This window comes from Diceros bicornis, chromosome 19 (assembly GCF_020826845.1).
Source record: "Diceros bicornis minor isolate mBicDic1 chromosome 19, mDicBic1.mat.cur, whole genome shotgun sequence".
NCBI classification, from domain to species: Eukaryota; Metazoa; Chordata; class Mammalia; order Perissodactyla; family Rhinocerotidae; genus Diceros; species Diceros bicornis.
In genome coordinates, this window is record NC_080758.1 from 51024822 (window position 1) to 51049593 (window position 24772).

The 24772-nt window shown below is 51.5% G+C and overlaps 1 protein-coding gene across 1 annotated transcript in view; it reads right to left on the bottom strand.

The window, feature by feature from the left end:
- The window catches only part of ACSS1 (acyl-CoA synthetase short chain family member 1), a 54190-nt gene that overhangs the window by 23621 nt on the left and 5797 nt on the right, over window positions 1–24772 (bottom strand). Inside the window, exons 2-3 of the mRNA XM_058563348.1 lie at window positions 21135–21231; window positions 3554–3753 (exon numbers count right to left, since the gene is read on the bottom strand). Coding sequence (XP_058419331.1) covers window positions 3554–3753; window positions 21135–21231 — 297 coding nt within the window. The remainder of the gene's footprint in view (window positions 1–3553; window positions 3754–21134; window positions 21232–24772) is intronic.

The window sequence follows — 24772 nt, forward strand, 5'->3', positions numbered from 1 at the left end:
AGGATGGTTCAACACACAAAAATCAATCAATGTAATACACCACATTAATAAAATGATGGACGAAAACCACATCTCAACTGATGCAGAAAAAGCATTTAACAAAATCCAATACGCTTTCATGATAAAACCACTTAATAAACTAGGAATAGAAGGGAACTTCCGGGGTCAGCCCCGTGGTGTAGCAGTTAAGTGTGTGTGCTCCGCTGCTGGTGGCCCAGGTTCGGATCCCGGGCGTGCACTGACGCACTGTCTGTCAGGCCATGCTGTGGTGGCATCTCATATAAAGTGGAGGAAGATGGGCATGGATGTTAGCCGAGGGCCAGTCTTCCTCAGTGAAAAAAGGAGGATTCGCATGGATGTTAGCTCAGGGCTGATCTTCCTCACCAAAAAAAAAAAAAAAGAAGAAGAAGAGAACTTCCTCTGATAAAAAGCATCTATGAAAACCCACAGATAACACCACACTCAATAGTGAAAGACTGAAAGTTTCCCCCCTATGATCAGGAACAAGACAAGGGTGCCCATTTTCACTACTGCTATTCAACATTGTGATGGAAATCCTAACCAGAGAAAAGAAAGAACGAACAAAAGAAAGGACATCCAAATTAGAAAGGAAGAAGTAAAGTTATCTCTGTTCACAGATGACATGATCTTATATGTAGAAAATCCTAAGGAATCCACAGAAACTACTAAAGCTAATTATCAAATTCCACAAATTTGCAGGATACAAGATCAACACACAAAAGTCAGTTGTATTTCTATACACTAGCAATGAACAATCCACAAAAAAAAAAATTAAGAAAACAATTCCATTTACAAAAGCTTCAAAAGAATAAAATACTTAGGAACAAATTTTACCAAGGAAGTGCAAGACTTGTACACTGGAAACTACAAAACACTGCTGAGAAAAATTAAAGCAGACATAAATAAATGAAAAGACATCCATGTTCATAGATTGGAAGACTTAATATTGTCAATATGGCAATACTCTCCAAATTGTTTTACAGATTCAACGCAATCCCTATGAAAATCCCAACAGCCTTTTTGCAGAAATGGAAAAGCTGATCCTAAAATTCATACGGAAATGCAAGAGACCCAGAATAGCCAAAACAATCTCAAAAAAGGAGAACAAAGATGGAAGACTCAAGCTTCCTGATTTCAAAACTTACTAGAAAGCTAAAGTATCAAAACAGTTTGGTACTGCATAAGAACAGATGTATAGATCAGTATAATAGAATAGAGAATTCAGAAATAAGCCCTTGCCTATATGGTCAAATTATTTTTGACAAGGGTGCCAAGACCATTCAATGGGAGAAAGAACAGTCTTTTCAACAAATGGTGCTGGTACTACTGATATCCACAGGCCAAATAATGAAGGTGGGCCCTTACCTCACACCATGTACAAAAATTAACTCATGGATCAAAGACCTAAATGTACCAGCTAAAACTATAAAACTCCTAGAAGAAAACATAGAGGCAAATCTTTAGGACGTTGGATTTGACAATGGATTCTTAAAGAATACACCAAAAGCACAAGCAGCAAAAGAAAAAGAAATCAATTAACTGGACTTCATCAACAATTAAAAACTTTTCTGCATCAAAGGACACTATCGGGAGAGTGGAAAGACAACCGACAGAACGGGAGAGGATAACTGCAAATCATATGTCTGATAAAGGTCTAGCAACCAGAATATACAGAGAACTCTTACAACTCAACAACAAAAAGACAAACAACCAATTAAAAATTGGGCAAAGGGCTTAAGTAGACATTTCTCCAAAGAAGACATACAAATGGATAACAAGCACAGGAAAAGATGCTCAATTATATTCCCTCAACAAGCACAGGAAAATGCATATCAAAACCACACTAGGATACCACTTCATACCCACTAGGATGGCTACAGTTTTTAAATTTTTTTTTTGAAGAAAATAACAAGTGTTGATGAGGATTCAGAGAAATTGGAACTCTCATACGTCACTAGTGGGAATGTAAAACAGAGCAGCTCATTTGGAAAACAGTTTTGCAGTTCCTCAGTAAGTTAAACATAGAATTACCATATGTGCCAGCAATTCCACTCCTAGGCATATACCCAACAAATCGAAAGCAGGTGTTCTTGCACACAAACATTCATAGCAGCTCTAGTCACAACAGCCAAAAAGTGGAAACAAGTCAAATGTCCATCAACAGATGAATGGATAAACCAAATGTGGTATATCCATTCAGCTATAAAAAGAAAAGAAGTACTGATACATGCTACAACATGGATGAACCTTGAAAGCATTAGGCTTAGTGAAAGAAGCTGAACACAAAAGGCCACATATTGTTTTGAGTTCATTTATACGAAATATCCAGAATAGGTAAATCATAGAGACAGAAAGCAGATTAGTGGTTGCCAGACGCTGAGTGGAGGGGGAAATGGGGAACACCTGCTTATTGGGTATAAGAAGTCCGTTTGGGGTGATGGAAATGTTCTGGAATAGACCATTGTGATGATGATGGGCGCACAACATTGTGAATGTACTTAATGCCACTATAGTATACACTTAAAAATGGTTACAATGGTAATAAAAGGGAGAGAGAAATAGTAAGAATACTATCTCATACAGTATTTATGAGGACTAAGTTAGTTAAATGAGATGACTTTTGCAAAGTGCTTAGAACAGTGCCGGACACATAGGACGTGCTACAGAGTTTAGAGAGAGAAAGAGAGAGAAGAAGCAGAAAGAGGGATAGCAGCACCAACACTTGAAAGTGGAGGGAGAAACACTGCAAGGGAGTGGAAAGGTTTCCTAGCCTTGTCTAAAGAGGGTGGTCAGCAGGGGGCTGAGAACTCCACCCTGTAGCTCTTTCCACTACCCAAAGCAAGTCCTACGAGACACAAAGAACTCCCAATGGCCCCCTTGGCACCCTCCTTGGGGAGCCAGGTCAGGAACTCTCTCTAGAATCTCACTGGAGCAGAGTTCAGACTGCACAGACATGGGGCACAACCCCAACATTGGGCCCTCTGACACCAGAAAAAGGAAGCATATTGTTCTGCACACTGTCCAGGAGACTCTGACCCACCTATGGAGAGAAAGTCTTCAAGATACCTCACAGGCCCCCAACCCTGACTCCAGGCCTCCGGAGATGGTCCCCATCACTCTTTACGAGGGAAAGCTTCCAGCTATTGACCCATGGGACCTTCCCTGTACCTCCCTAGACTCATCTCACCCTACATGTTTCTTCCCTCCTCCACTGCAGCCATGCCAGCCTCCTGCAGGCCCTCACACACACTGTGCTCTTCCCACCACTCAGACGGCATCTAGGCTGTTCCTTCCACCTGGAATCTTCCCTCCCTTCTTCACCTGGTTAAATCCAACACACACACACTCAGATTTCAGCTCACAGAACATATGCTCATTCAGCCATTTGCCTGTCCCTGGTAGTGTCTGTCATTTGTCTGTGTGACTTTCTTTAATGTCTGTCTCCACTCTAAGTCCCTGATGGCCAGGCCCCAAGGGACATGGAGCAGGGGATTCCGGGTTCCTCCCTCCCTCCCCCTGCCCTCAAGCTCACCATCATTGATTCTCCCAGCCAAGGACTCCGCACTGAAGCCAGCAAAGACAACTGTGTGGACGGCTCCGATCCTGGCACAGGCCAGCATTGCAGCCACAGCTAGTGGGGACACAGGCATATAAATGGCCACACGGTCCCCTCGACAGACTCCATGCCTCTTCAGCGTGTTGGCCAGGCGGCATGTGGTCTCCAGCAGTTCCCTGCCGCACAGAGAAGAGAAGGCTATCAGACACCGGGGAGAGCCAAAACGCAGACTAATTGGGGGTGGAATAATTCTGCAAACTGCAAGTACTGTGCACCTAGCCAGTGCCTGGAGGACAGCAGGCACTCAAATACTTATTGCATGGAAAGTTCTTGTCCAGTAAACAGTGTTTTTAACTTTGTAGATTGGTATTGACAGAGATTCACTGCCACACTGCCGAGGTAAAATGGCTGTCCATGCGTCCATCTAGAGCAGGGCTTCTCAGAGACCAGTGTCCACAGCCTAGATGGTCATATCCCTGAGACTTCTGAAAACATTCGCCTCCGAAAGAAAGATCTCATAAGTAAGACATTTAGCGAGGTAGTAAGGCCCCAATTTTCTGAATCAGCACTGGCAGTGGCACCAAGCCAGGCTCCTGCCAGGCCGGGAGCAGGACTCAGGCAACAGACCCAACGCTGCGAAGCCACAGTGGATCGCGAGGGGAGGTGGTGCAGGACAGCCACCCTCCCTGCAGCGCTAGGGCAGGGCTGGCGGTAGTGAGAGCACCCCACTTCTCTCTGTGCTGGACGCTGAAGCGGCAGGCGGGATGGAGATGGACAGGGCACTAGCACGGCCACCAGGCACGCACTGACCCACTACTCCCGCATCCACGCGACCCTTCCCGCTCTCCTTGGACTATCGCCAGGTTTGCCCGCCAATCAGAGCCCCACATCTCCCTGAACAAGCTGATTGGCTTAGAGGTTGGCACGCGACCAAACACTGCCCAACCGGAGCCAACAACAGTCCTCTCCGGGAAACCTGAAGTCCACAGGAGCTGGCCCTGGTCTGGATGGGCCGAAAGTGGAGAAAAGCAGCCCAAGAGCGGCCGGACGCTGGTTCAGCGTTGTTCTAGCACCTGGTCCTGCCGAACGTGGACTTTGCAGATAACTCTCTTCCCATTTTTGCTGTACATGGTTTGATTTTAATTTATTATTTAATGAAAAGAACAAAGAAGGACAGAATAAGGCGAAACCTCCCTCTGGTTGGCGCAGGCCGCACCCTGCCCTCTGCATGCTCGTTTGCGGGCCGGAGATCAGACTCCTTCGAGCTCCGTAGGGCGCTTACGAGCGTGTTTGCATGGTTTCCCTGTGTGCAAAGGGTCGTCAAGGAAAGGGCTCCGGAGAAAAGCAGAGCTCAACAAGAGGCCGCCCGGGAAACCGCAACGGAATGAAAATGAACGGTCCCCATCGCAGGCAGGGATCTCAACGGGGCCTTTGTTACTTCCCAAAGCCATCGTGCAAGGAGACCAGATGAGAACCAGATCACAAGTCCAGCCTGCTCTTCGCTGGCCACTGGCGACTCCTGCCCAGGCTGGCTCCAGCGCGCCTCTTCTGCAGAATTTCATCTTTTCTCTGTAAAGCTTTAAGAAGAAGGACAAAGGCGCCATTCAGTGATACCCCACCCACCCCTCGGCTAAGTTTATGATGAAAGAAAGAGCACCCCCCTCGACAGCCCTCAACACCAAACTCCACAGAATCCAGGGCCCAGAAACACTCCTACTACTCCAGAGGAGGTGGCTGGGATGGCCTCTGAAGAGGCAGCTACGGTCAGTAATGCGGAAGAGTAACTCAGGTCCAGCGCAGGCGCCATTTTCATAGTTCTAAGGACTTAACGCCTCAGGGCAGTGCTCTAGGAGATAGAGGCTTGAGTGTGTGTCACACATCAATGGTGATGAAATTCAGTCCTTATTCTGTGGACCAAAGGCAGCAGTTTAAAGTCAAAACAAATGTGAACTGTCCAGAGAGGCCTGGGTTAGCTTTCTGCAGTAGCTGCATAGGCATGGAAGCTTACCTTTCTCGGCTGCCACGTGATCACCAGAGAAATAGCAGGCGCCATCCACCTTGTGTCATAAGTATTAACGAGAAGCGTCACCCACCCAGGACCCTGCCAAACATTCAGTAGGTATTATCTTTCCCATCAGATGTCTTTATTTGAAATAATTTTCTAAAATGACTAAAACCAGCTAACTCACTTTGGTGAATTCCTAAGATGTTAAACACTCTGTTTTAGGCACCATGGGGGTGAATGGGGCATTAGACAAAGAAAATGAGAGGGAGTATCCTCCAGGAGCACAGGTCTGACTGGGGAAATGAAGGCACATGCATGAGAGTGTGAAGGGCATTATCACCTCAGCTTCAGTGGTACAACTGTTGAGGGCAGCAGGGAGAGCATTCTGGAAAGGTTGACTGCAGGGAAGAGGAACAAGCCAGCAAACGAGAAAGGAATGAGTTAATTGTACCTACAGAGTCAGAAGTCACCCAGCTGTCACAGCTGGGCAGTTGACCTATAGCCCTGGGGGAGTGTCTGGAGACCAAGCCAAGGTAGCCCATGTATTGTTCCCTGGAGGACTGAGGGGCCTCGACATGTACACCCCAGGTGGAACTAGGTCAGGTGGGTCCCACACTCTTGCTGCCTCATCCAGAGAAGTTTCTGATAAAGAATTTGATCCAGGTAAATCTCTGAGCTCACTCCCCTTCCTATCTGCTCTGCCAAGGCCATAGACCTCAGGGTCGAAGGGATCCTTGAAGGTCAGACACTGCAGCCTCCCTGGCTGCCGCAATCTTAATCACAGCAGTCCAGCCTCTGTTTAAACATCACACTGCTGGAAGTTACCACCTCACAGGGCTGCTTCTATCTTTGTCACTTTAGAAGAGAAACAGTCTTCCTAAAATTGGACCAAGATTTGTAGCTGTTTAAATTCCACCCCTTGGTCCTACCTCCGCCCTTTAAAGCTGCCCAAAATAAATCTAATTTGTCATTCGATGACAGCTCTTCAAATTCCTCAATACTCCCCCCCGCACTGCCCCATAAGCCCTTTCCACTCCCAGGTTCTCTTGTCCAGCCCTCCAGGACCCCACTCACATTCTCTAGACACCTCCAGGTTACCAAATGACCCCCACATTCCCATGGTGTCTGCCCAGAGCAGAATATGGGTACACCCAGACCCTTGACTTCAACTCTATATTTAACCCTGTAAATTAAGAGCACATTAATTTTTTAATACCTGATACACGTGGCTCAAATTCAACATGAGGTCACCAACTACACACACACACACACACCCCAGTACACAGAACAGCTGCTCTTTAACCAGGGCTTTCCCATATTATGGTTAGGGAATTTTTTTTTTTTAAAGCAGACTTTCCATTTGTCCCTATTTAAGTCTATCTCAGTTTCTCCTCATCTTTCCAGCTAACCCATTATTTCTTAAGCTTAGATTATTCATTTTAAACTTTTGCTTTTCATTAGCAATCACCTCCAGACTTCTACCAATGGAAAAAATGGTCAGCAAACCTAAGTCTTCAAATCACTGAAAAATAAATGTTATTCAAGTGATCCTCTTATTCCAAGTACTCAAAAAGTGTTCAAAAGCATGTTCTTGGATATTCATGACTTCTCAAAGACTTCCACAAACCGAAATGCTACTGTTTCTGTGTCAAAAAGATAATGCAGCCATTTGGTGACTGGTGCTTTGGGCTGTCGCTGCAGGAAACACTGGCTTCCTCCTTGCCTGTGGGATCTTTCCAAGGGACAGTGACATGTAGCTTTCTGAGAAATAACCTCACTAAAATGAGTTAGAGTTACATTTTCAAGTGCAAAGAGAAATATAACATTTGTTATTCAGGTACTGAGCAAAACACCTAAGTTTGTCTGCAGTGTAGACTCCTCAGGACCAACCCTTCAGTGTAGACATATGCAAATAACGTGCACAAATACATAAATTTGGCCTTGTGTTCATGGTGCTTAGCACCACTAAAATGCTAACTGGCCTTGGAGGAAGGAAGGAGACCTTCTATAGCCAACTCTTAGACATCAACTGGGAATAACGTTTATCCAATGCTCAAGACAGATCTGACCACAAGTATTTGTAACCAACATGACACCTGCCCAAACTCAGACGGTATAAAGGCCCCCTGACTGAGCTCAGTCCAACACAGGACACAGCTGGAAACAGAGTTCAGAAGAAAAAACAGGAAGAAATACACTCATATTTATTTATTTATCTATCTTCCAATCAAGGCTGTTTTTTCATGGTTTCTATTTGAAAGTATCTTTCCCTCCTAGCTATTTCTCAATGACAGCCCAGGGAAATAAGATAAGCCATGTGTGTGTGTTGTTGTATTTAAGACATAAACAAATTGGGAAAGCATGATTTGCTCACTTCCTACAATTACTCTAGCTCTTAGTGTTCATTAAATAAACACTAGCTGACAGACTGACCTTCTTCACTGTCCGTCTGCCCCACTGAGCACAAGCTCTCCTCGGACAGGGATTGGGGGGTTTACTGCTTTCTTCCCAGCGCCTGGAGCTGAGCCCAGCTCGGAGAAGGTGCTCCATAAATATCTGTTGAATGAATGGGAACAGTAGGGAGTGAAACAAGAAGAGCCCTGGCAGGCGCAGGGCGTCCACTCTGCAGATGCCTTCCATCTTCCTCGAGAGAGGGCGAGGCTGCCATCACCTCAGCGTCACAGTGGCAGAAAAATGTCCTGCCCTTTGAGAGGCAAATGGGAAGGACCATCCCCACTGATACCAACCCCTAGCTACTTTTCTCTTCAGTTTCTTCTGCCAGTTAGGGAAGTAGAGCCAGGTAATCGTGTTGATGTGCGAATGTTAAGGCCCGTGACAGACACAAAGATTTCAGAGTCACTGCCCTCCTCCAGGCCCCGGTGCTGCCAGGGGAGTGTCTGCTCCATGGTCCAGATGCAGAACGTGAAAGGACACCCATCTGTCCAGGGTACACTGTCTCTAGAACTTGATATTCTCTTCTGCAAGCCATTCTGGGAGACAGAGGTAGTGAGAAAAGAAAGGATCAGCTTTAGGAAAGTGGAACATAACAAGAGGGACCCCTTCTTGCACAGGGAGAGTGTGGAGGGCCGGGCAGGGCACGTGGATGGCTCATGAATCATGTCTCAAAACCAGGCCTAGGGATGAACTCCTTCTCTCCAGGCAGACTCCTCTGACCCAGACATTACTGCACCCACTAAATCTGATTTAATGGTGATGAAATTTGCTCACTCTGCTACTTTCTGCCACTGAGAGAACAGAACCCATTAAATCAGCTGAACGAGCTCATAAACCGAGGATGAAATGCCTCACACATCATTATGTGATTTTGTGACCATGACCTTTAGCAAAGAGGAGCTGCCGTGAAATATAAAGTAGTAGGCACACTTAAACAAGAAAAACTCCCAAAGCTGCTGTTTGCCAAGGAAGGGCCCAGGCACACTTAGGGTTTGCAGGAGATAAGGTGAATTGCCACTGGTGACACCAGGTCAACCCGTGAACTTGGGATCACAAAAGCTGCATTTTCCTAAATTTCTTACAGAAGTATATTCTCCTTGAGACTTCGCTATACTCTGAGGAAAATACTGGATTTGGAGGGATTTTCTCTCAGGAGAGTGTCTCATTGGAGGCCAAACATCTGTTCAGAGGGACGGGGTTCCACCCCAGGTCCATACACCCCTGGGGCCTTGATTATCTCATCTATAGAATGGCCTAATAATAGGACCTGCTACCAAGGTAATTGTGAGGACTGACGTGGTCTGTGTGTTTGTGTCCCCTCCACACTCACATGTGAAAATCCTAACCCCCAAAGGTGATGGCATCAGGAAGGGGGCCTTTGGGAGGTGCTTAGGTCATGTGGGGGGAGCCCTCATGAAAGGGATTAGTGCCCTTATAAAAGTGACCCCACAGAGCTCCCTCGCCCCTTTCGCATGTGAGGACATACGGACAAGGCACTGGCTATGACCCAGGAGGAGGGCCCCCCCCAGAATGCAACTGTGCTGGCGCCCTGATCTTGGACTTCCAGCCTCCACAACTGTGAGGAATAAGTATGTGTTATTTATAAGCCACCCAGTGTGTGGTGTTTTGTTATAGCAGCTGGAACAGACTTAAGACAAGGGCCAAATATGAAGTCCCAGGCACATACAAAGACACCCTACAAGCAATAGCTATAATTATTGCAGGAAATGATAGAAAAAGAAAATTAGTGAAAATTGGCGGTTCCTTAATATAAGTTTGGCATCTCAGGGCCTCTTCTCAGGAGGGAGAATGAAAATGCCAGTCTGCGTTCATGTAAGTCTCAGGTGTCCATGCATTGGCTCGGGGATGAGACTCACAGGGTATGCAAATGCCTCGCAGGAAGCCCTTGCCTGCACAGCCCACCTGCTCTGTGTCCCGCGGCGGGTGCTGGCGGGAAATCCTCGCTTTGGGGTCAGGGGTGGATTTGAGAAGGATGCATCATCCACAACCTGGGCTGCTACCAGCCTGCAGGGTCCAGCCACCTGGCCCCTGGCCTGTGGTTCCAAGAGGCTGCAGGAAGGCAGGCCCACCTCGTGTACTCTGCACACCCCACCTGGCTGTCACCCACTATGTCACCCTCCATCTCCACCAGCCCCCCCAACTTCTCCAGCCACACTTGCTGCCCAATGTGAGCACAGGGAATCTCCTCCTCAGGCCAGCCACAGCCACCTTCAGAGCCACTGTCACCTACCTCGTCAGCATCAAGGGGCTGGTTACTTCCCCAGCCCCCATGTATTACTATCCAGAATGCCCTCCTCCTGCCTCCCTACCCCTATTCATGTTTCCCTCCTATGGAAGGACGACAGTAACAGCGATTCAGCAAATGTCCTGTGCCCAAGCCTGCTCTGAATCCTTCAGCACCATTTAACTCTCGAAATATCTGGGGCTATGAGCTATCATCACCCCCCACCCCCATTTTCCAAATGAGGAAACTGAAGCACAGAAAAGTTAAGTGACTTCTCAAGATTGTTCAACTGAAAGGGTCAGGGCAGGATTCGAACCCAGGCCTGGCTCCAAGGGTCTTGCTCTTAACCAGTTCTCATAACCCTCAGCATCAGAACAACTCGCTTTCCATTGCACAGGTTCCCAAACTGCATGATTTTTGCCATCTGCCAACTCTATTGTTTTTTATGTAACACTTTGGGGGGTTGGCCTATTTTTTTAATGTAAATTTATTTTCAGAATAAACTAAGGGCTCTGGACCTGAGCCAGAACGTGTTCAAAAGGGAAACTAGCAAGACAAGTGTTAAAAGTTTCTGATAATCGGGATGGAGGAGAACAGGGAGGGAGGGGGGCTTTTCCTTCATCATTCGGTTTTTGGCTCCACACTCAGGACCTCCTGCCCCAGGGTCCATCTCCCTAGGCATGTCCAGGTCAAACCCCACATCCTGAGCATTTCTCTCTCATTCTGACACAGCCCAGGCTGCGGCCGGCCTCTAGACAAGCCCTCATAGAATGGAAGTAACGGTCAGACTTGAGAAAAGCTCTGTCCTCTTCCCTAATTAATGCCTTGGACCTCAGCACTTGGCCTTCAGCCTGAATCTTGTCTCCGGAAAAGAAGTTCTTTCCTTTCCAGACCCAAAGCCCAGCTCGCGTCATTGAGGCAGCCAGGAGCCAGCGCACCAAGAACCCCAGAGGCTCCTGCAGGCTGGCAGCCCTGGGCGAGAGTGCACTGGTGACTCCAGTCCTGGAAACCAGCCCTGAAAACAGCTGGTGCCCTGGCAGGACATTCACCCGCTGGCCGGACAGACTTGTTTACCTCCCAGGGAAAACCACAGAAGTGATGTCCTTTCCCTGGCAGAATTTGGAAGAAGATGGATTTAACCTTCTAAAAACAATCACTTTCCCGTGTGGTAAAAAAAAAAAGCCACAGGATGTTTTTCAGGTCCCACTCCAGGTTTATATGCCCACATGTCATCTGGCAGGTCTCTGTGCGTTGCTCCACGCAAGTCCATGGGGCTGCAATAGCTACAACAAAACACAGGTGGGCGAGGTCACTCGGGAAGTTTCAGATGAGACACGAGGTGGGGGCTGCCCTATTTCTCAGCACATTCCAAATTAACACCTGGAGGAAAGTAAGCAGGGAGACACAGCTACACCGGGGGGAATTCAGAGGGTACAAGAAATTGGGGCAACTGCCTCGGCCGAGATTGCTTTCCTGGCCTCTTGGTAGCAGCTCAAGAAACACGAAACTGCTGAGAAGAACCGGAGGTACATGGAGCCAGTGCTGTGCCAGCAAATGTTTAACAACTAGTTTTCTCAGGGAAAACAGCCAATTGTCGTGGTGTCAGCACTCCCACCATGCTCGGTTTGCAGCTACCAGCATGGCTTTCTGAATAACTGAGCAAGGAGCTGGAGGAGGAGCCCTGTGACACCAGACCTGACCCGGGGCCTTCAGCACCCCAGAAGCAGCCTGTGACCCCCCCATTGAGGCTGTCCTTAAAGGCCACTTCAATTAATTGTTTCCTTCATAAAAACAATAATTCTTGACTAATTATTTAATTCATTTTATTTAATAATCATTCATTTAATAATAAATAAATAATTGCTAATAAAAATTAAAGTGGTTCACTTGGAAGGAAGGGGAGGAACACATGCACACCTCTCTTATTACACTCCCAGTTGCCTCCTCCTCCAGGCCACAGGCCCCTGACATGGGGTGTAATGTGCTGAGTTCTGCGTAAGTTCAGAAATTAGGCTTCCACAGGCTCCCGCTCCCATCCCCAGGACAAAGGCAGAGAGCACCCTCACACACACCCCGTGGCAGCCCTGTCCCCAGGGACACTGCAGATGGCTGTGCAGCCCCACCCTGCCCCAAGGCATTAGCCCCAGGACACTGAAGTCCACACCAGGCCTCATGCCCTTTTGGAACGGGCACTTTTGTGGATGTGGGCACAAAAGTGCCCCCATTTGCACAAGCTGATAAGATGCCAAAGATGCCTCTCATGTGAAACATCATCCTGGAAAACTGTCCACAATTTAGTTGTAAAGTCTAAAAATAATTGGTTTATAATGTGAGAATAGAAGACTGTCCCTTTGGAAAACAGCCTGGCCTGCAATGAATCTCCATCTAGTCGGGCCCACCCTCGGTGACAGTTACAGGGTAAAGACCGGAGCCTATTCGTTAGAGCAGACCTTGAACAGCTGCAGTGACCAAAGGCCTTTGCACACATGAGTGACTCAGAAGATTTGGTCACCCGCACTGGGAGGAGGGACCACCAGGCCCCACTGGAGCAGCCTGGGATCTGGGCAGCTACAGCCCCGGTCCCCATACTGTAACAGTCAACCTCCCAGGCATCAAGCAGAATCTGGGTCCACAAACTCACCCTGGACTAGAACTGCCTGTGGTCACCATGGCATTGTCTCACTTGGTCCAGTCCAGCCTCCCCAGGGTGCATCCTCCACCTCAGACACCTCACATCTGAGCCACCTATGTGTGGCTCTGGTGGTATCAGACAGCTGCATGTGAGAGTGGTTGCAAGGTATGCTGCTGCCTTGCTGCCATCCAGCACGGTTGGGAGATGCTGGGGTTTTCCTGGAGAGGTTCCACTAGCTGCTGAGAGGCACCGAACCAGCAATAATCGCGGTTTCCTAACCCCTGGACCAAAGCCACAGCGGTAAGTTTGCAAATTTAGCAGTGCCTGTGGGGTCTCCTGAGTCCATTCTGATTGTGCCAGAGGTGGGGGCTAGGAGTCAGCCCAGAGGCTGCTCCTCCGCCCCGTGGCTTTGTAAGCACCCTATATAAACTCGCTTTCTGCTTAAAAGAGCGGCAGTGACTTCCTTTTTCTGCCACTGAATCCTGATGGATATGTTCCTGCTGGCTGGGGCCGGCAGCCACATTACCAGAGATGCATCTTTAAATAAAGATTCCCAGGCCCCACGGGGAGATCCTGACTCAGCAGGGCCCAAGCTGGGCCTGGGTATTATGTTGTCAGAAACCTCCCCAGGGGACTCAGGCACATCCGGAGCTGGAAGTTGCTGCTTTCGATGCCATGGAGTAACACCTCACTACAGCTCCAGCTGTGTGGAGACCATTTCTGAAGATGTTTGCATCTGTTAAGACCCCACATGCCCTCTTCTGAATTCCATGCCCACACGGCTTCATCAGCTTGCTCAAGGCTTTTCTCCCCAAGCTCCCTTCAAGCAGAACCAGCAGGGAGAATGAAGCTGTGGTGGCCCAGACAGGGAGCAAACGAATCCACCCCATCTGCCAGTGGCCCAGAAACCTAGCTCCAGGCTTCTCAGAGAAAGTTTAACTGGATGTGCTGATGGGAAATTGTCAAACCTCTCACCCAGCCCGACCCCTACTGTTACCACATTCAGATGAAGTCCAAGACAGCCACCGGGAGGGTCAGGAGAAAGAATGAAGGGTGAAGGAGCTCCAGGCTGGGCAGCCCTTGTTCTGAAGAGCAGCCAGCACCCATCCATCACCCCTTCCTCTGGCACACACAGTGAACCCCCCTGCCTCCAGGGCACTCCAGCCCATGGGCTTTCTGCTCCTCGCTGTCCCACAATCACACCAAGACTCCACAGTGCTTGGCCTCGCCTTCTCCTGCAGCTGTCCCTTGTCCCTCCTCCAGGCCACCAGTGCCTCTGGCACTGAGGAGCCCCCTCCTCCCCAGCTGGTGTAAGCACTTAATGGGTGTCTGCTTGTCCAAGGTGGGGCAGGGGCCGACATCTGGAACACATCGCCCTGGTCAGTAAAAGGGCATATTGTGTGCACGCACCCCGGGGAACCACCAGCCTCGGGCCATCACAGAGTTAGTGCTGCAGAGCGGCAGGCTCCATTTACACCTTCACCTCCTCCCTCGGGCTGGGATGGAAGACAGGTTCCTCAGCACATCACCATAGCCAAGCAAAGCTGAGTTCAAACCCTATTTCTGGCCTTGCCAGCTGGTGAGCAGGAGAGCTCCTGAAGCCGGCTGGGCGTCAGGTCCTGGGTGTTAAAACCAAGGATGACCATGAGTATGAACCACGATCATCGTGTCAGCTCCCACCTCATCAACCCAGGGCTGCCCCTCAGGCCGCAGGGTCAGGCGTGACTTCAGGAGGACAGAGAGCTGGGATACCCTGTTCCCAGCCCGGCTTACAGGATGGCTACTACAACCTTCCGGGAGTTGTTCCTGGTGCCCCTTGTCCCAGGCAGGCCCTGATAGGGACCAGACACCAGGCAGGGCCGTGTGACGCCACACGCAAAGCTGTGAGTCAGGCTTACCCTGCTGTCTTGACCCTCCAGGAGCAGAAGGGAGAAAACAAAACAGGAACAACAGAGCCCTGTCCCAGAAGACTCATCTCCAGGCGACCGGAGACAAGCCTGTGCCCACCCCTCCTCAGGAGCCTGCACAGAGCCTGTCCTCCACCCCCACCCCCCGAGCCTCCCCTTGCAGGGCTGCGCCCCTCCACTCTGGGAGCCTTCCCACCCCCACTGACCCCCCATCTCAGGAGCCTGGGCCCCTCCCCCAGGCCCTCCTTGGAGCCTGCAATCTCCTCTCCCCAGGCTGCATCACTCTAGCTCCCACAACCCAGCCACCCCCAGTACCCCCTACATGGCAGAAAGGGGTTCACAAAAGCAGGGATCCAGCTCCAAGGGAGGCGTTTGCTTGTGTGTGCTCCTTGAAGTAAACCTCTGTCCCTTTTGGTCTCCAGAGAATTCTCAGACAGGTCCCCATCAAGGAGGTTTCCCTGGACATAAAATAGACTCTCTCAGTGTGGGTCATTCCTGCTGCAGTCCCAAGATATGGCCATTCTAAAACATGAAATTCCAAGAGCCTTAGCTTGCCCAAAAGAAGGACAAAGAAAAATATGTGGTCACGTACAGAAAGATTCAAAACACTTCCCAGCTTCAATATCTACAGCCAAAGTCTTAAGAAAAGGCAGATGCTGGTTTAAAGGCAGCACGATCCGAGCAACCCAGGGCTTCTACTGGAGCATGCAGGTTCCCAACCAAGTTTGCAGTCGGAGTTACTCAGAGGTCGGAGGGGAAGGAGCCCCGCCCAGTGTGCTGCCCTCCTCTCAGGCAGGGAAGCTGGGGCACCGCACCGGAGCCCAGGGCCACAGGCCTCTCCTCCTCCCGAGGGGAGCCCACTGAACAAGCCGACTTTGCCCCGCGTGACAGGTGATCACCAGGGCTGGTTCACCTCACAGCACCCCACCCAACCTCAGTATATGCTGGTTAAGGACCCTCCCACTCAACTGCCCAGATATTTTAATAAAGGAGTTTGCTCACTAAAGTAATTAATTTGGGGGTAAGGAGAAGAGCAAGGTGCAAGGGTCAGGCCCATGAGAAGGGGAGGGGCTATCTTTTAGCTGACTTGAGATTATTCTCCCAGGTGAAGTCCTCCCCCTGAAAACGCCACCCCATCCCCTCCCGGCCCCAGCAGCCACAAAGCCATCGTGAGGCCTTCCCTGGTCAGATCTGAAATCCTCTGCTGGTCTCCCTTCAGCTGGCCCCGACCTACAGCTAAACACATCCCCTGCCAGACACCGTTCTGGGCTTTCATCCCCCACCCGCGTGCTGTTCAACACCCAGCCACTCAGTGAAGGAGAAGCATGTTTCCATTCTGCAGTGAGAAAACTGAGAGTCAGAGAGGTGGAGGGTCTCCTGCAGGTCACACAGCCAGGGGGCAGAGCGGGCGCGGAGCACAGGCCTCCACTTCCACCCACCCTAGCCGCCTCACCCTACGGTGCGCTCACCCACCATCGCCCTCTGCCTTCAGCATCATGCCTGCCCCTCCTCCGCCTCTTAAAAGCCAGCCCTCCACAGGACTTCCCCAAGGCCTTCTCCAACCAGGCGTCCCTGGTGAGGCTTCCTGCTTCCTACCGCTGGAGCCCACAGGGACCGGTCACTTCTGTGACCTCAATAAATGGCCACGTTTAAAGACACCAGGGCCAAGGACACAAACAAGCCTCTTAGGGAGGTGCCTCCAGGCTGCAGGGCCATCCTGGCTCCCTCTGCCATGTGTGTTGGTCTAGCTGCTCCAGAGAGAAGGGTGCCCCAAAGGGCCAGGCCCCACCTTTTCTTCTCTGTGGGCCCTCCACTGAAGCGCTAGGCCACAGGGAGTCTCAGAGACACCCAGTGGCTGGCTCGGCACGCCCAGGGAGAAAGCCGTCCCCTCGGTGTGCACTGAGGGGCTGAGGCAGGCAGGGTGGAGGGGTCCTGGAGTCCCCTCTGCTCCTCTGGACAGGGTTCCTCACTGTACACAATGCCCCCTCCCCAGTAAGAAGGCCCAGATGGGACAACCCCAGCAATCACGCCCTGCAGGGGCTCGACCCACAGTGAAAACGACACTCGGCTCATGTTGCAGGTGCCTGTGGGACAAGGCCTGCCCATCGTGGTGCCGCACGTGGACGCCCACCTCTGCCGCCCCGTGGTTACCACACTGGCCGTGACCCGCACTGAGCCATGCTGCTGTGCTGGGACAGCGCTGGTCTCCTCTGCTCCCCCGTCTTGTAGATGAAGACGCTGAGGCCCACGGTTGACGGGCCTCTAGGTCTCAGCGCTGGCCAGGGCCCACAGTAGACGGGCCTCTAGGTCTCAGCGCTGGCCAGGGCAAAAACCTGCTCCAGCTGAATTAAAAGGGTCACATTTGGGCTCAGGTTCAAGTTCAGACCCTCGTCAGAAAAGCTCAGACCAAAGAAGTGCTGGTTCAGAGCTTTGGTAAATACGCTCAGCACAGCACCCACAACCTGCCCTCTCCTCTGTTTCGGGGTACCCATGCACACCCCACATCCCTGCACACAGGGCTTCAGTCTGCTCCACTCCAAGCCTTGTGTCCCTCCCCAATTTGGAAATCCCTGGCCCCTACGCCCTGGGCTCCAGGCAGGCAGCTGTCTTGAAGCCTCCTGAATCTACCCAAGATCCCCCCCGACCTTACTGAAGGATAAGGATGTGTGTTTCTTCACACCCCCATCCCCAAGGGCCTCTAGAATCTGCCTACTCGAACTGGATGTGAAGGACAATCTCGTAAAACAGGCACCATGCTGGAGAAGCTCACGTGGACAGTTGGAAGGAGCAGTGCCCAGGGTGCTATCTGGCCATGCAGCCTGGGGAGCCACCCAGGTTATCTGCACCCCGCCTGGCCTCTGCACCCTGCTCTCAGAGGCCTCAGGCAGCACAAGGGAGGCCCAGGGTTCGCAGTCCTGTTGGTTCACTATGAGAAAACTGCTTCCTCAGGCCGGCTCTGAACACACCTCTCTGGGCAGAGGAAGGCTAGAAATCGGGCTGGGGAGGCCCTCTGGCCTCGGCTCCAGCCTGAGGTCACAGGACCCCTCATCCCTGGGAGATGTGCACAGACCATCCCAGCCCGACCCCTGCCCAGCAAAGCGCCCCTGTCCCTGCGCTCCCCGGTGGCAAGTGAGCAGCACACCTCCGGAGGAGGAAGCTGGACAGACCACAACCGACGAGGCTCTCCTCCCTCCAGGGCCACACGACCGGCGCCCCCCGCAGCCTCAGCAGTCTGGCGGGGGCTCCTCGGAACTGGTGCCGGCTGGTGTCGCAAAGGGAAAGAACTGATGGGGCAGGCAGGGTGGGGGCAGGGTGAGGACACGAGGCCTCTGCAAGGTTCCTACAGCCGATCCCACCAGGGCTCCCCCACCCAAGGGAGGTGAGGTTACAAATACACACCAGTGTTCAGAAGAGCAGACACTCAAAGGAACCCGAGAGTCACCACAGCCCCAGCTACATCATCACAGCCGCTCCCGGCACAGGAGGCAGAGCCGCACCCGCAGCCTGGGAGAACGCTGCTGGGACGGGTCCCTGAACACAAAGAGCAAGCTGTAGACATGTAGAAATGGAGAAGGAACATGTTCAAAATGTACGTGTGCGAGCGCACGTGGTGCACAGACATATGTACACATGTGTGTGCACGTGTGTCTGCGCAGACACACGGCAAACAGAGGCTACTGCCGTGAGAGGATGGAGGTGCCACTGAGCGTTGAGGGGCAGGAGTCGTTGGTTCACCTTACAAGCTCGACAGTGATTCTCCAGAAACGCGCCTTGACAAACAGATTCAGCAGACCAAGGACTGAGTGGCTCTGGGCACCTGAGGAGGGAGGCACGTCACCAGAGCTTCGGACGGACGAGGCGGGCAGGGTCCCCAGGAGACAGCAGTGCCGCCAGCACCCCACGAGGTCTCGGAAGGGCTCCGGCTACGAGTCTGGAGCTTGGTCTTCAGGCCAATGAGGCCTGTGACCGTCCTGGGCACCTTGGGTGCACTGCAAGAGACCCCGGGCAGGAAAGCACTTATTTTAGTGGAGGTTTGTATGCTGGCAGGACGACCAGCACCAGTGTGTAGGTGGCTTTCCTCCAAGAGAGGAGGAAGAAAATCGCACGTCAAAAACCTAAAATGACCAGGAAAATAATTAACCCAAGTGCCCCCAAAACTTGCTGCAATTACAGACAACCTGCACACACACTTTTCTTACTCAAACAGTAAATAGAAATAGTCACCTGGGACTAAGCCTGGCTAAGGTTTGTAAAACCACTTTGCGCTGTCCATTTATTTTTGGAGAGACAATAATAGATATTTTGCCTGTACTCATAAGTTTGTTCCTTTTCCGGGGCTGCTTCGGTACAGTGGAACTGAAGTTGTTCTTAGCTGGAGCACGCTGCTGCAGTCCTGAAATTCCCCCGGTGTTTACATTTAACCACACATCTCTACAGGCCTGCCGGAGCTGGCTGCCGCTGCCTAACGCTGCCGACCACTGACTCCATGTGCACACAGGCGGCGTCCGGCCAAGGTGGGGATCACGTATGGCCCACCCGCCCCTAGGGCCCAGGTACGCTGGAGGCAGCAACGGAAGGAAATTAGTCCATCGCTGGACCTGCTTTATCTCTAGCATCCGGTTGGCTAGCTCCTCCACCCCCACTCACAGCATCTTAATCTTGTACTGAAGAATCACATAGAAATCAAGTTGGGCCAATACTAGCTTGTTTGTTTATTAGAGCAGCGCTCCCCAAAGGCCCTTCTGTGCAGCGGCCCTGGGGATTGGCCTCCATCGTCGGGGGCCCGAGGCTCCCAGGCAGCGATGCTGCAGGTCGGGGGCCACACGCAGCCAGGAGGAGATAGGTGGATCCACGACTGGCAGTCAAGGCTGTGATGGACTGTGACAGCCGGGGTTGCTGGGAGGGGGGGACAAGGAGGGAAGTGCCCACTAGGAGTGGCGGCAGGTTAACGAACATCACTTTCCTGTAACCAAAAGTCGACTTGAAGACCCTTTTACCAGGTGTGGGGAATTTGGTCTGTGGTAAAACCTGAGTCTGAGAAATAAACAGGAAACTTGGGGTGCCCAGTGGACCCAAAGTCACCCATGTGACAAGGTGACTGCTGTTCTCAGGCCCCCAGGGCCTGGACCTGCTTCTCTGACCGCTCCTCCCACCAGGGCCCCTCACTCCCACTGCCTCAGCCACGTGCACCTTCTCCCTGTTCTTAGGACACCCATGCTTACTCCCCCTCAGGGCCCTGGATGGCCCAGATGCTCTTCCCCCATCTTCTCATGGCTGTTCCTTCTTGTCAATACGACTTTAGCTTGAATGTCACCTCCTCAGGGAGGCCCTCTCTGACTACTGCAATCTAAAGTGATCACCCAGCCCCACTCTGCCATGTGTTGGGGGATTGTTTGTCACTACAACATAACCCAGCCTGTCCTGACTGATACAATGGCACTCAGTGAAACTTGTTGAATGATTGGACCAGAAAAGCCATAAGCCACTACCAGGAGAGTAATCCTGCTCATGCCACTTGATGGGGGTGCAGCGTGGTGATAAAGGACACACAGCTTAGGTTCATGGTGGGCCTGAGACAGCCTCATAAAGGTAAGCTGAGGCTTAAGCGAAGGGGGTTCTACCCATGATGGAGGGGAACCAGTGCCCTGCAGTGACAGCCCACCAGGACCTCTGGGGGAGGCGGTTGCGGCAGGAGGCAGTGCTTCAGGCAGGTGGGGGTTACTGCTCCTGGACTCTGGGTTTGTTCCAACCCCCAATGCGCACACAACATCCAGAAGCGTGCTTAGCACATAGAATGTGAAGGATTTATTTAAGGAATCAAAGAATACAGATGTTAGGCATATCCCTCTTTAAAAGACTCGATCTTATTTACTGTCCCACTCTCATAAGCACACCACAAGTAAGAGGCGGGGGGCTGTTTGTCATTACTCCAGCATGTGTTTTATTCAGCCTGCGTTCACGTTTACTTTTCCTGGGACCAGAGAACATTTCCAAAGCTGAAACATCCCCTCCAGTACTCAGATAACCCCCGCCCAGAACCAGACACAAGCACACAGGACTGTGCCAAAGCCTCCCCATGCCTTGAGCATTCCTCATACTTGTTTCCAAAGACCCACTTCCTTCTATGGGGATCTAAAGACACCAAGTATTGCCAAGGTGACCAAGAAGGCTGGCCTCTTCCGGGCTGGGCAATCCTGCTCCTGTTCACAGCCCTGCAGAGGGCTTTGTCTCCGGCATCTATCACAAACAAAGACACGGAAGCCCAGAAGACGCTGCCGGGCGCTGCCACGCCCACATGAGGGGACACACGGTACCTGTAGGTGATCCTCACTTCAGTTCCAGGCTCGTCTCGCTCCCAGATCAAAGCGACGCTCTCCGGGGACTTCTGAACATGCTGATCCAGGCAGTTGACTGCACAAAAACAGGTTTAGGGACATTAAACTTGGTGCTTTCAGAGCCGGAGTCAGGGAGGGTCTGGTTTGCTGTAGCCTGTGCTACTCTCCACTGAGGTGGACCCTTCCCTCGACAAAGGCAAGGTTGCTACTTCCTTGCAAGAAGGGGGATTGTCAGAGCCTGCAAAAACGAGACGATCCTACAAAATATGACCTCACAGGTGCAGGGTGAGCTGTGAATACTCTGAAGCAGGTGCTTCACACCAGTAGTCCCAACCCTGGCCACACGTTGACATCACCTGGGCCACCCCAGGGGACCCTGACCCAGTTGGCCGCATGGTTTTCAAGGCTCCCTGGTGGTTGACTGTGCAGCCGGGGCTGAGCGCTGCAGCCTGAGCTGTTGGAGAGAAACCTTCATGCAGACAGGACGCCCCTGATTCAGGATGCGGCTCATGCAGTGGCCTCTCAAGTGTGGTGGAGGTGCAATCTAGGACAAGGACCCACGTCCCTTCTCAGGTGTCCAGACAGCACCCTACACCAGCCTCTGCTCCAAGAAGTGATGCAACCATGGGGAAGTGCCATGCTGGTTTTCCGGAAGGCTCTGCTCCTCTCCCCCTCCACTACCCAAGCTCAGATCACATGACTACCCACAAAACACAGAAGGTCAGTTCTGCCAGTTTACTGTAAACCTGAAGATTAGTAGGATCATGTTCACTTGCTAATATCCTGCTCACTACTCTTTTGATTTCAGAGGGAGCTTAGCTCTAGCTGGTTAATGCCAGTGCTCCTTCCAACCAGCCCTCACAGCCAGGTTTTCATCACCCATTTCCCCATCAGTGGGGAAAATAAACACTACGAAATAGCTTTGGGGGCCAGCTGCCATCTGCCCACCTGGTCTTTAGAGTCACCCCAATGTCCAGGTATATAATTCTTTTCTTTTCAGGGCAGTTACTTATCTTCCCCAAATCAATCTCCACTATATAAATGGGAGATGCATTCTCTGTCATGTCTGTGATGATCAGGATCAAGCGGAAGACTGATTGTTCAAGTGCTGTTAAGTGAATACAGGTCCTGTAACCAACTAAGAGATCCCTGCTGTGAGTTGCAGAGACTCTCATAAACATTTCCTGATGGAATGCCGTTCTGACAAAAGTTATGGGAGAGCCCATCCGTAAAAGAGCACGGGCTCCCCCCATTCTTGAGAGGGTGAGCGCACACAAAAACATTTACATACTTTAGCTTCTGTGTGTGTGTGAATTACATTTTTCCCTCTTGGGTTATTTTATCTATCATTTACTCTTCTAATTTAAAAAATTTCATTTCAACTTTATGGCTCCTAACAGGTATACAAATTATACCTCAAAAAATTTAATAAAGGAAGATAGATGTCATGGAAAAGTTTACTAATACTACTTACTGAAGCAGAAAACTTCTTTGAATTACTAGAAAAAGGGAAGAAATGCCCAAAAAATAGAAGAGAGGAAAAGCAAGAAGACAAACTGAGAAGAAGGGGCTTGGTGGCAAAACCTGGATTTACACAATAAACCCGACATCAGTGTGTGTGTGTGTGTGTGTGTGTGTGTGTGTGTGTGTACTCAAACTGGTCCAAAGTTTAGAAATCAAGAGTTTTCACACTAAAACCAGGGATTCTGGCTTCTCTTGAACAATCAGCAGATGAGGCCACACCCTCGCTTGAGAGCTGAGGTGGTGACCAACCCTCAGCAGGCACAGGCCCTGTCCCCCACCAACTGCTGCCTGGCCCTGGGGGCCTGATGGATGGAACGGGAAGTGGTGACCCTGGGCAGCTCATGACAAGCCTTGGAGTGCCCAGCTGAGGACCAACAGGCTGGGTTATAGCCGTGCGCTGAGCAGGGGTCCCGCAGGAGGAAGGTGCTGCTCCCATGTGGCATGAGCACCACTGGGGAGCTGGTTACAGATCAGCTCCTTGACCCCACCCCACACCTGCCCTGAGAAGACCCCGGAGACGTGTGCACGCACACGCCTGCTCCAACACACCTTCTCCCACTCTGAGGTGAACCATCTTAGTGACACTGAAAAGTGGCCAGCTCACATATAGCTTAGGAAACAGGGTCCAGGTGATCCAGTGACCTGACCAAAGTCCAGCCAGGAAGCAGCAGGAAGGGCCTCAAAACACGCGTGATGCCTCATCCAGGACTCATCTCCGCTCATCACCTGCTCCCAGGTGCAGCTGGGGCTCCGGGACGCGCTTCTCGCCAGACTTCAAGCCAAGACCCTCACAGCCTCGGAGCCCAGCAGGGCATCCTGCACCTGGTTTACGCCAGGTAGAAGGGCAGAGCTGTGGAAGGTGGAGGGGGAAGGCCTCCAGGAATGGACGGCACCCAGAGTAAGACCGGCCATGTGTCCATCTCTTCCCGGAATCCAGGCAGGTCAGCACTGAGCCCCAGGTGCAGTGTCCCCAAGGTGCCTTTCCTGCACACAGAAGTTGCTGGACAAGTGGCTGCCAAGGCCCCAGTGATCTGTCTCTCTTCACTGGTCACGCTCGTTCAGGTGAGCACCTTCCTGCCTCCGGGCCTTTGCATGGTTTCTCCCTGCCTGAGGGATGCTGTCCCACTCTCCCACTGCAGCCCCTCACCTGGTTCCCACCCTCCTGCAGGTCCCGGCCTCCAGGTCCTCACTGTCCCAGTGAGCACTTCATGCCTCCCTCTAACTCTCCTGAGATGTTCACAGCTTGCGGCCCCTCTGTGGACAGGGCCAGATGTCCCATTCATGTTTGTATACGTGCAGCCTAACCCAGAGAACAGAGCAGATGAAGCACCATAGTTCTGCATGACGGACAGACATTCAAGTCCTTGAGCTGAAGGAGATACTGGGGTCTAAATGACAACAGGTTGCCCCCACGCCCAGGGGAGGGAACACACCTCTTCTTGTCTTTGTGGCTTTGTCCCTCAAGAAAGTCTCTTTTTGGCCTAAATCAGCACTTCTAAGTCCCCCAGAATCTCCCAGAGGGCTTGCTAGCACACAGATTGCTAGGCCTCACCCTGAGTCTCCAATTGAGCAGGTCGGGGTGGGCCTGAGCATCTTCACCTCTAACAAGGCCCGACTGATGCCGTGCTGCTGGTCCAGGACCATGCTCAGACAGACACATCTGCACGCACATCTACTTTGCACGTATACTCCGGATTCCAGAGGGTCTTTCCTTTTCTTTTTTTGCTTTCTTTTTTTTTTGTGAGGAGGACTAGCCCTGAGCTAACATCTGATGCCAATCCTCCCCGTTTTCTTGAGGAAGATTGGCCCTGGGCTAACATCTGTGCCCATCCTCCTCTACTTTATATGGGACGCCGCCACAGCATGGCTTAGCAAGCGGTGCGTCGGTGCGCGCCCGGGATCCGAACCTGTGAACCCCGGGCCGCCGCAGCGGGGCGCATGCACTTAACCACTGCGCCACTGGCCGGCCCGGGTTTTTCCTTTTCTTATGGTGACAGAAGTAATTAAACACGCTTGCCTGCTCTGTAAGACATCTGGCCACGCCCTCGCTGGAAGGCAGCCTGGAGTCACGGGGAAACCACGCTCCAGAGTCT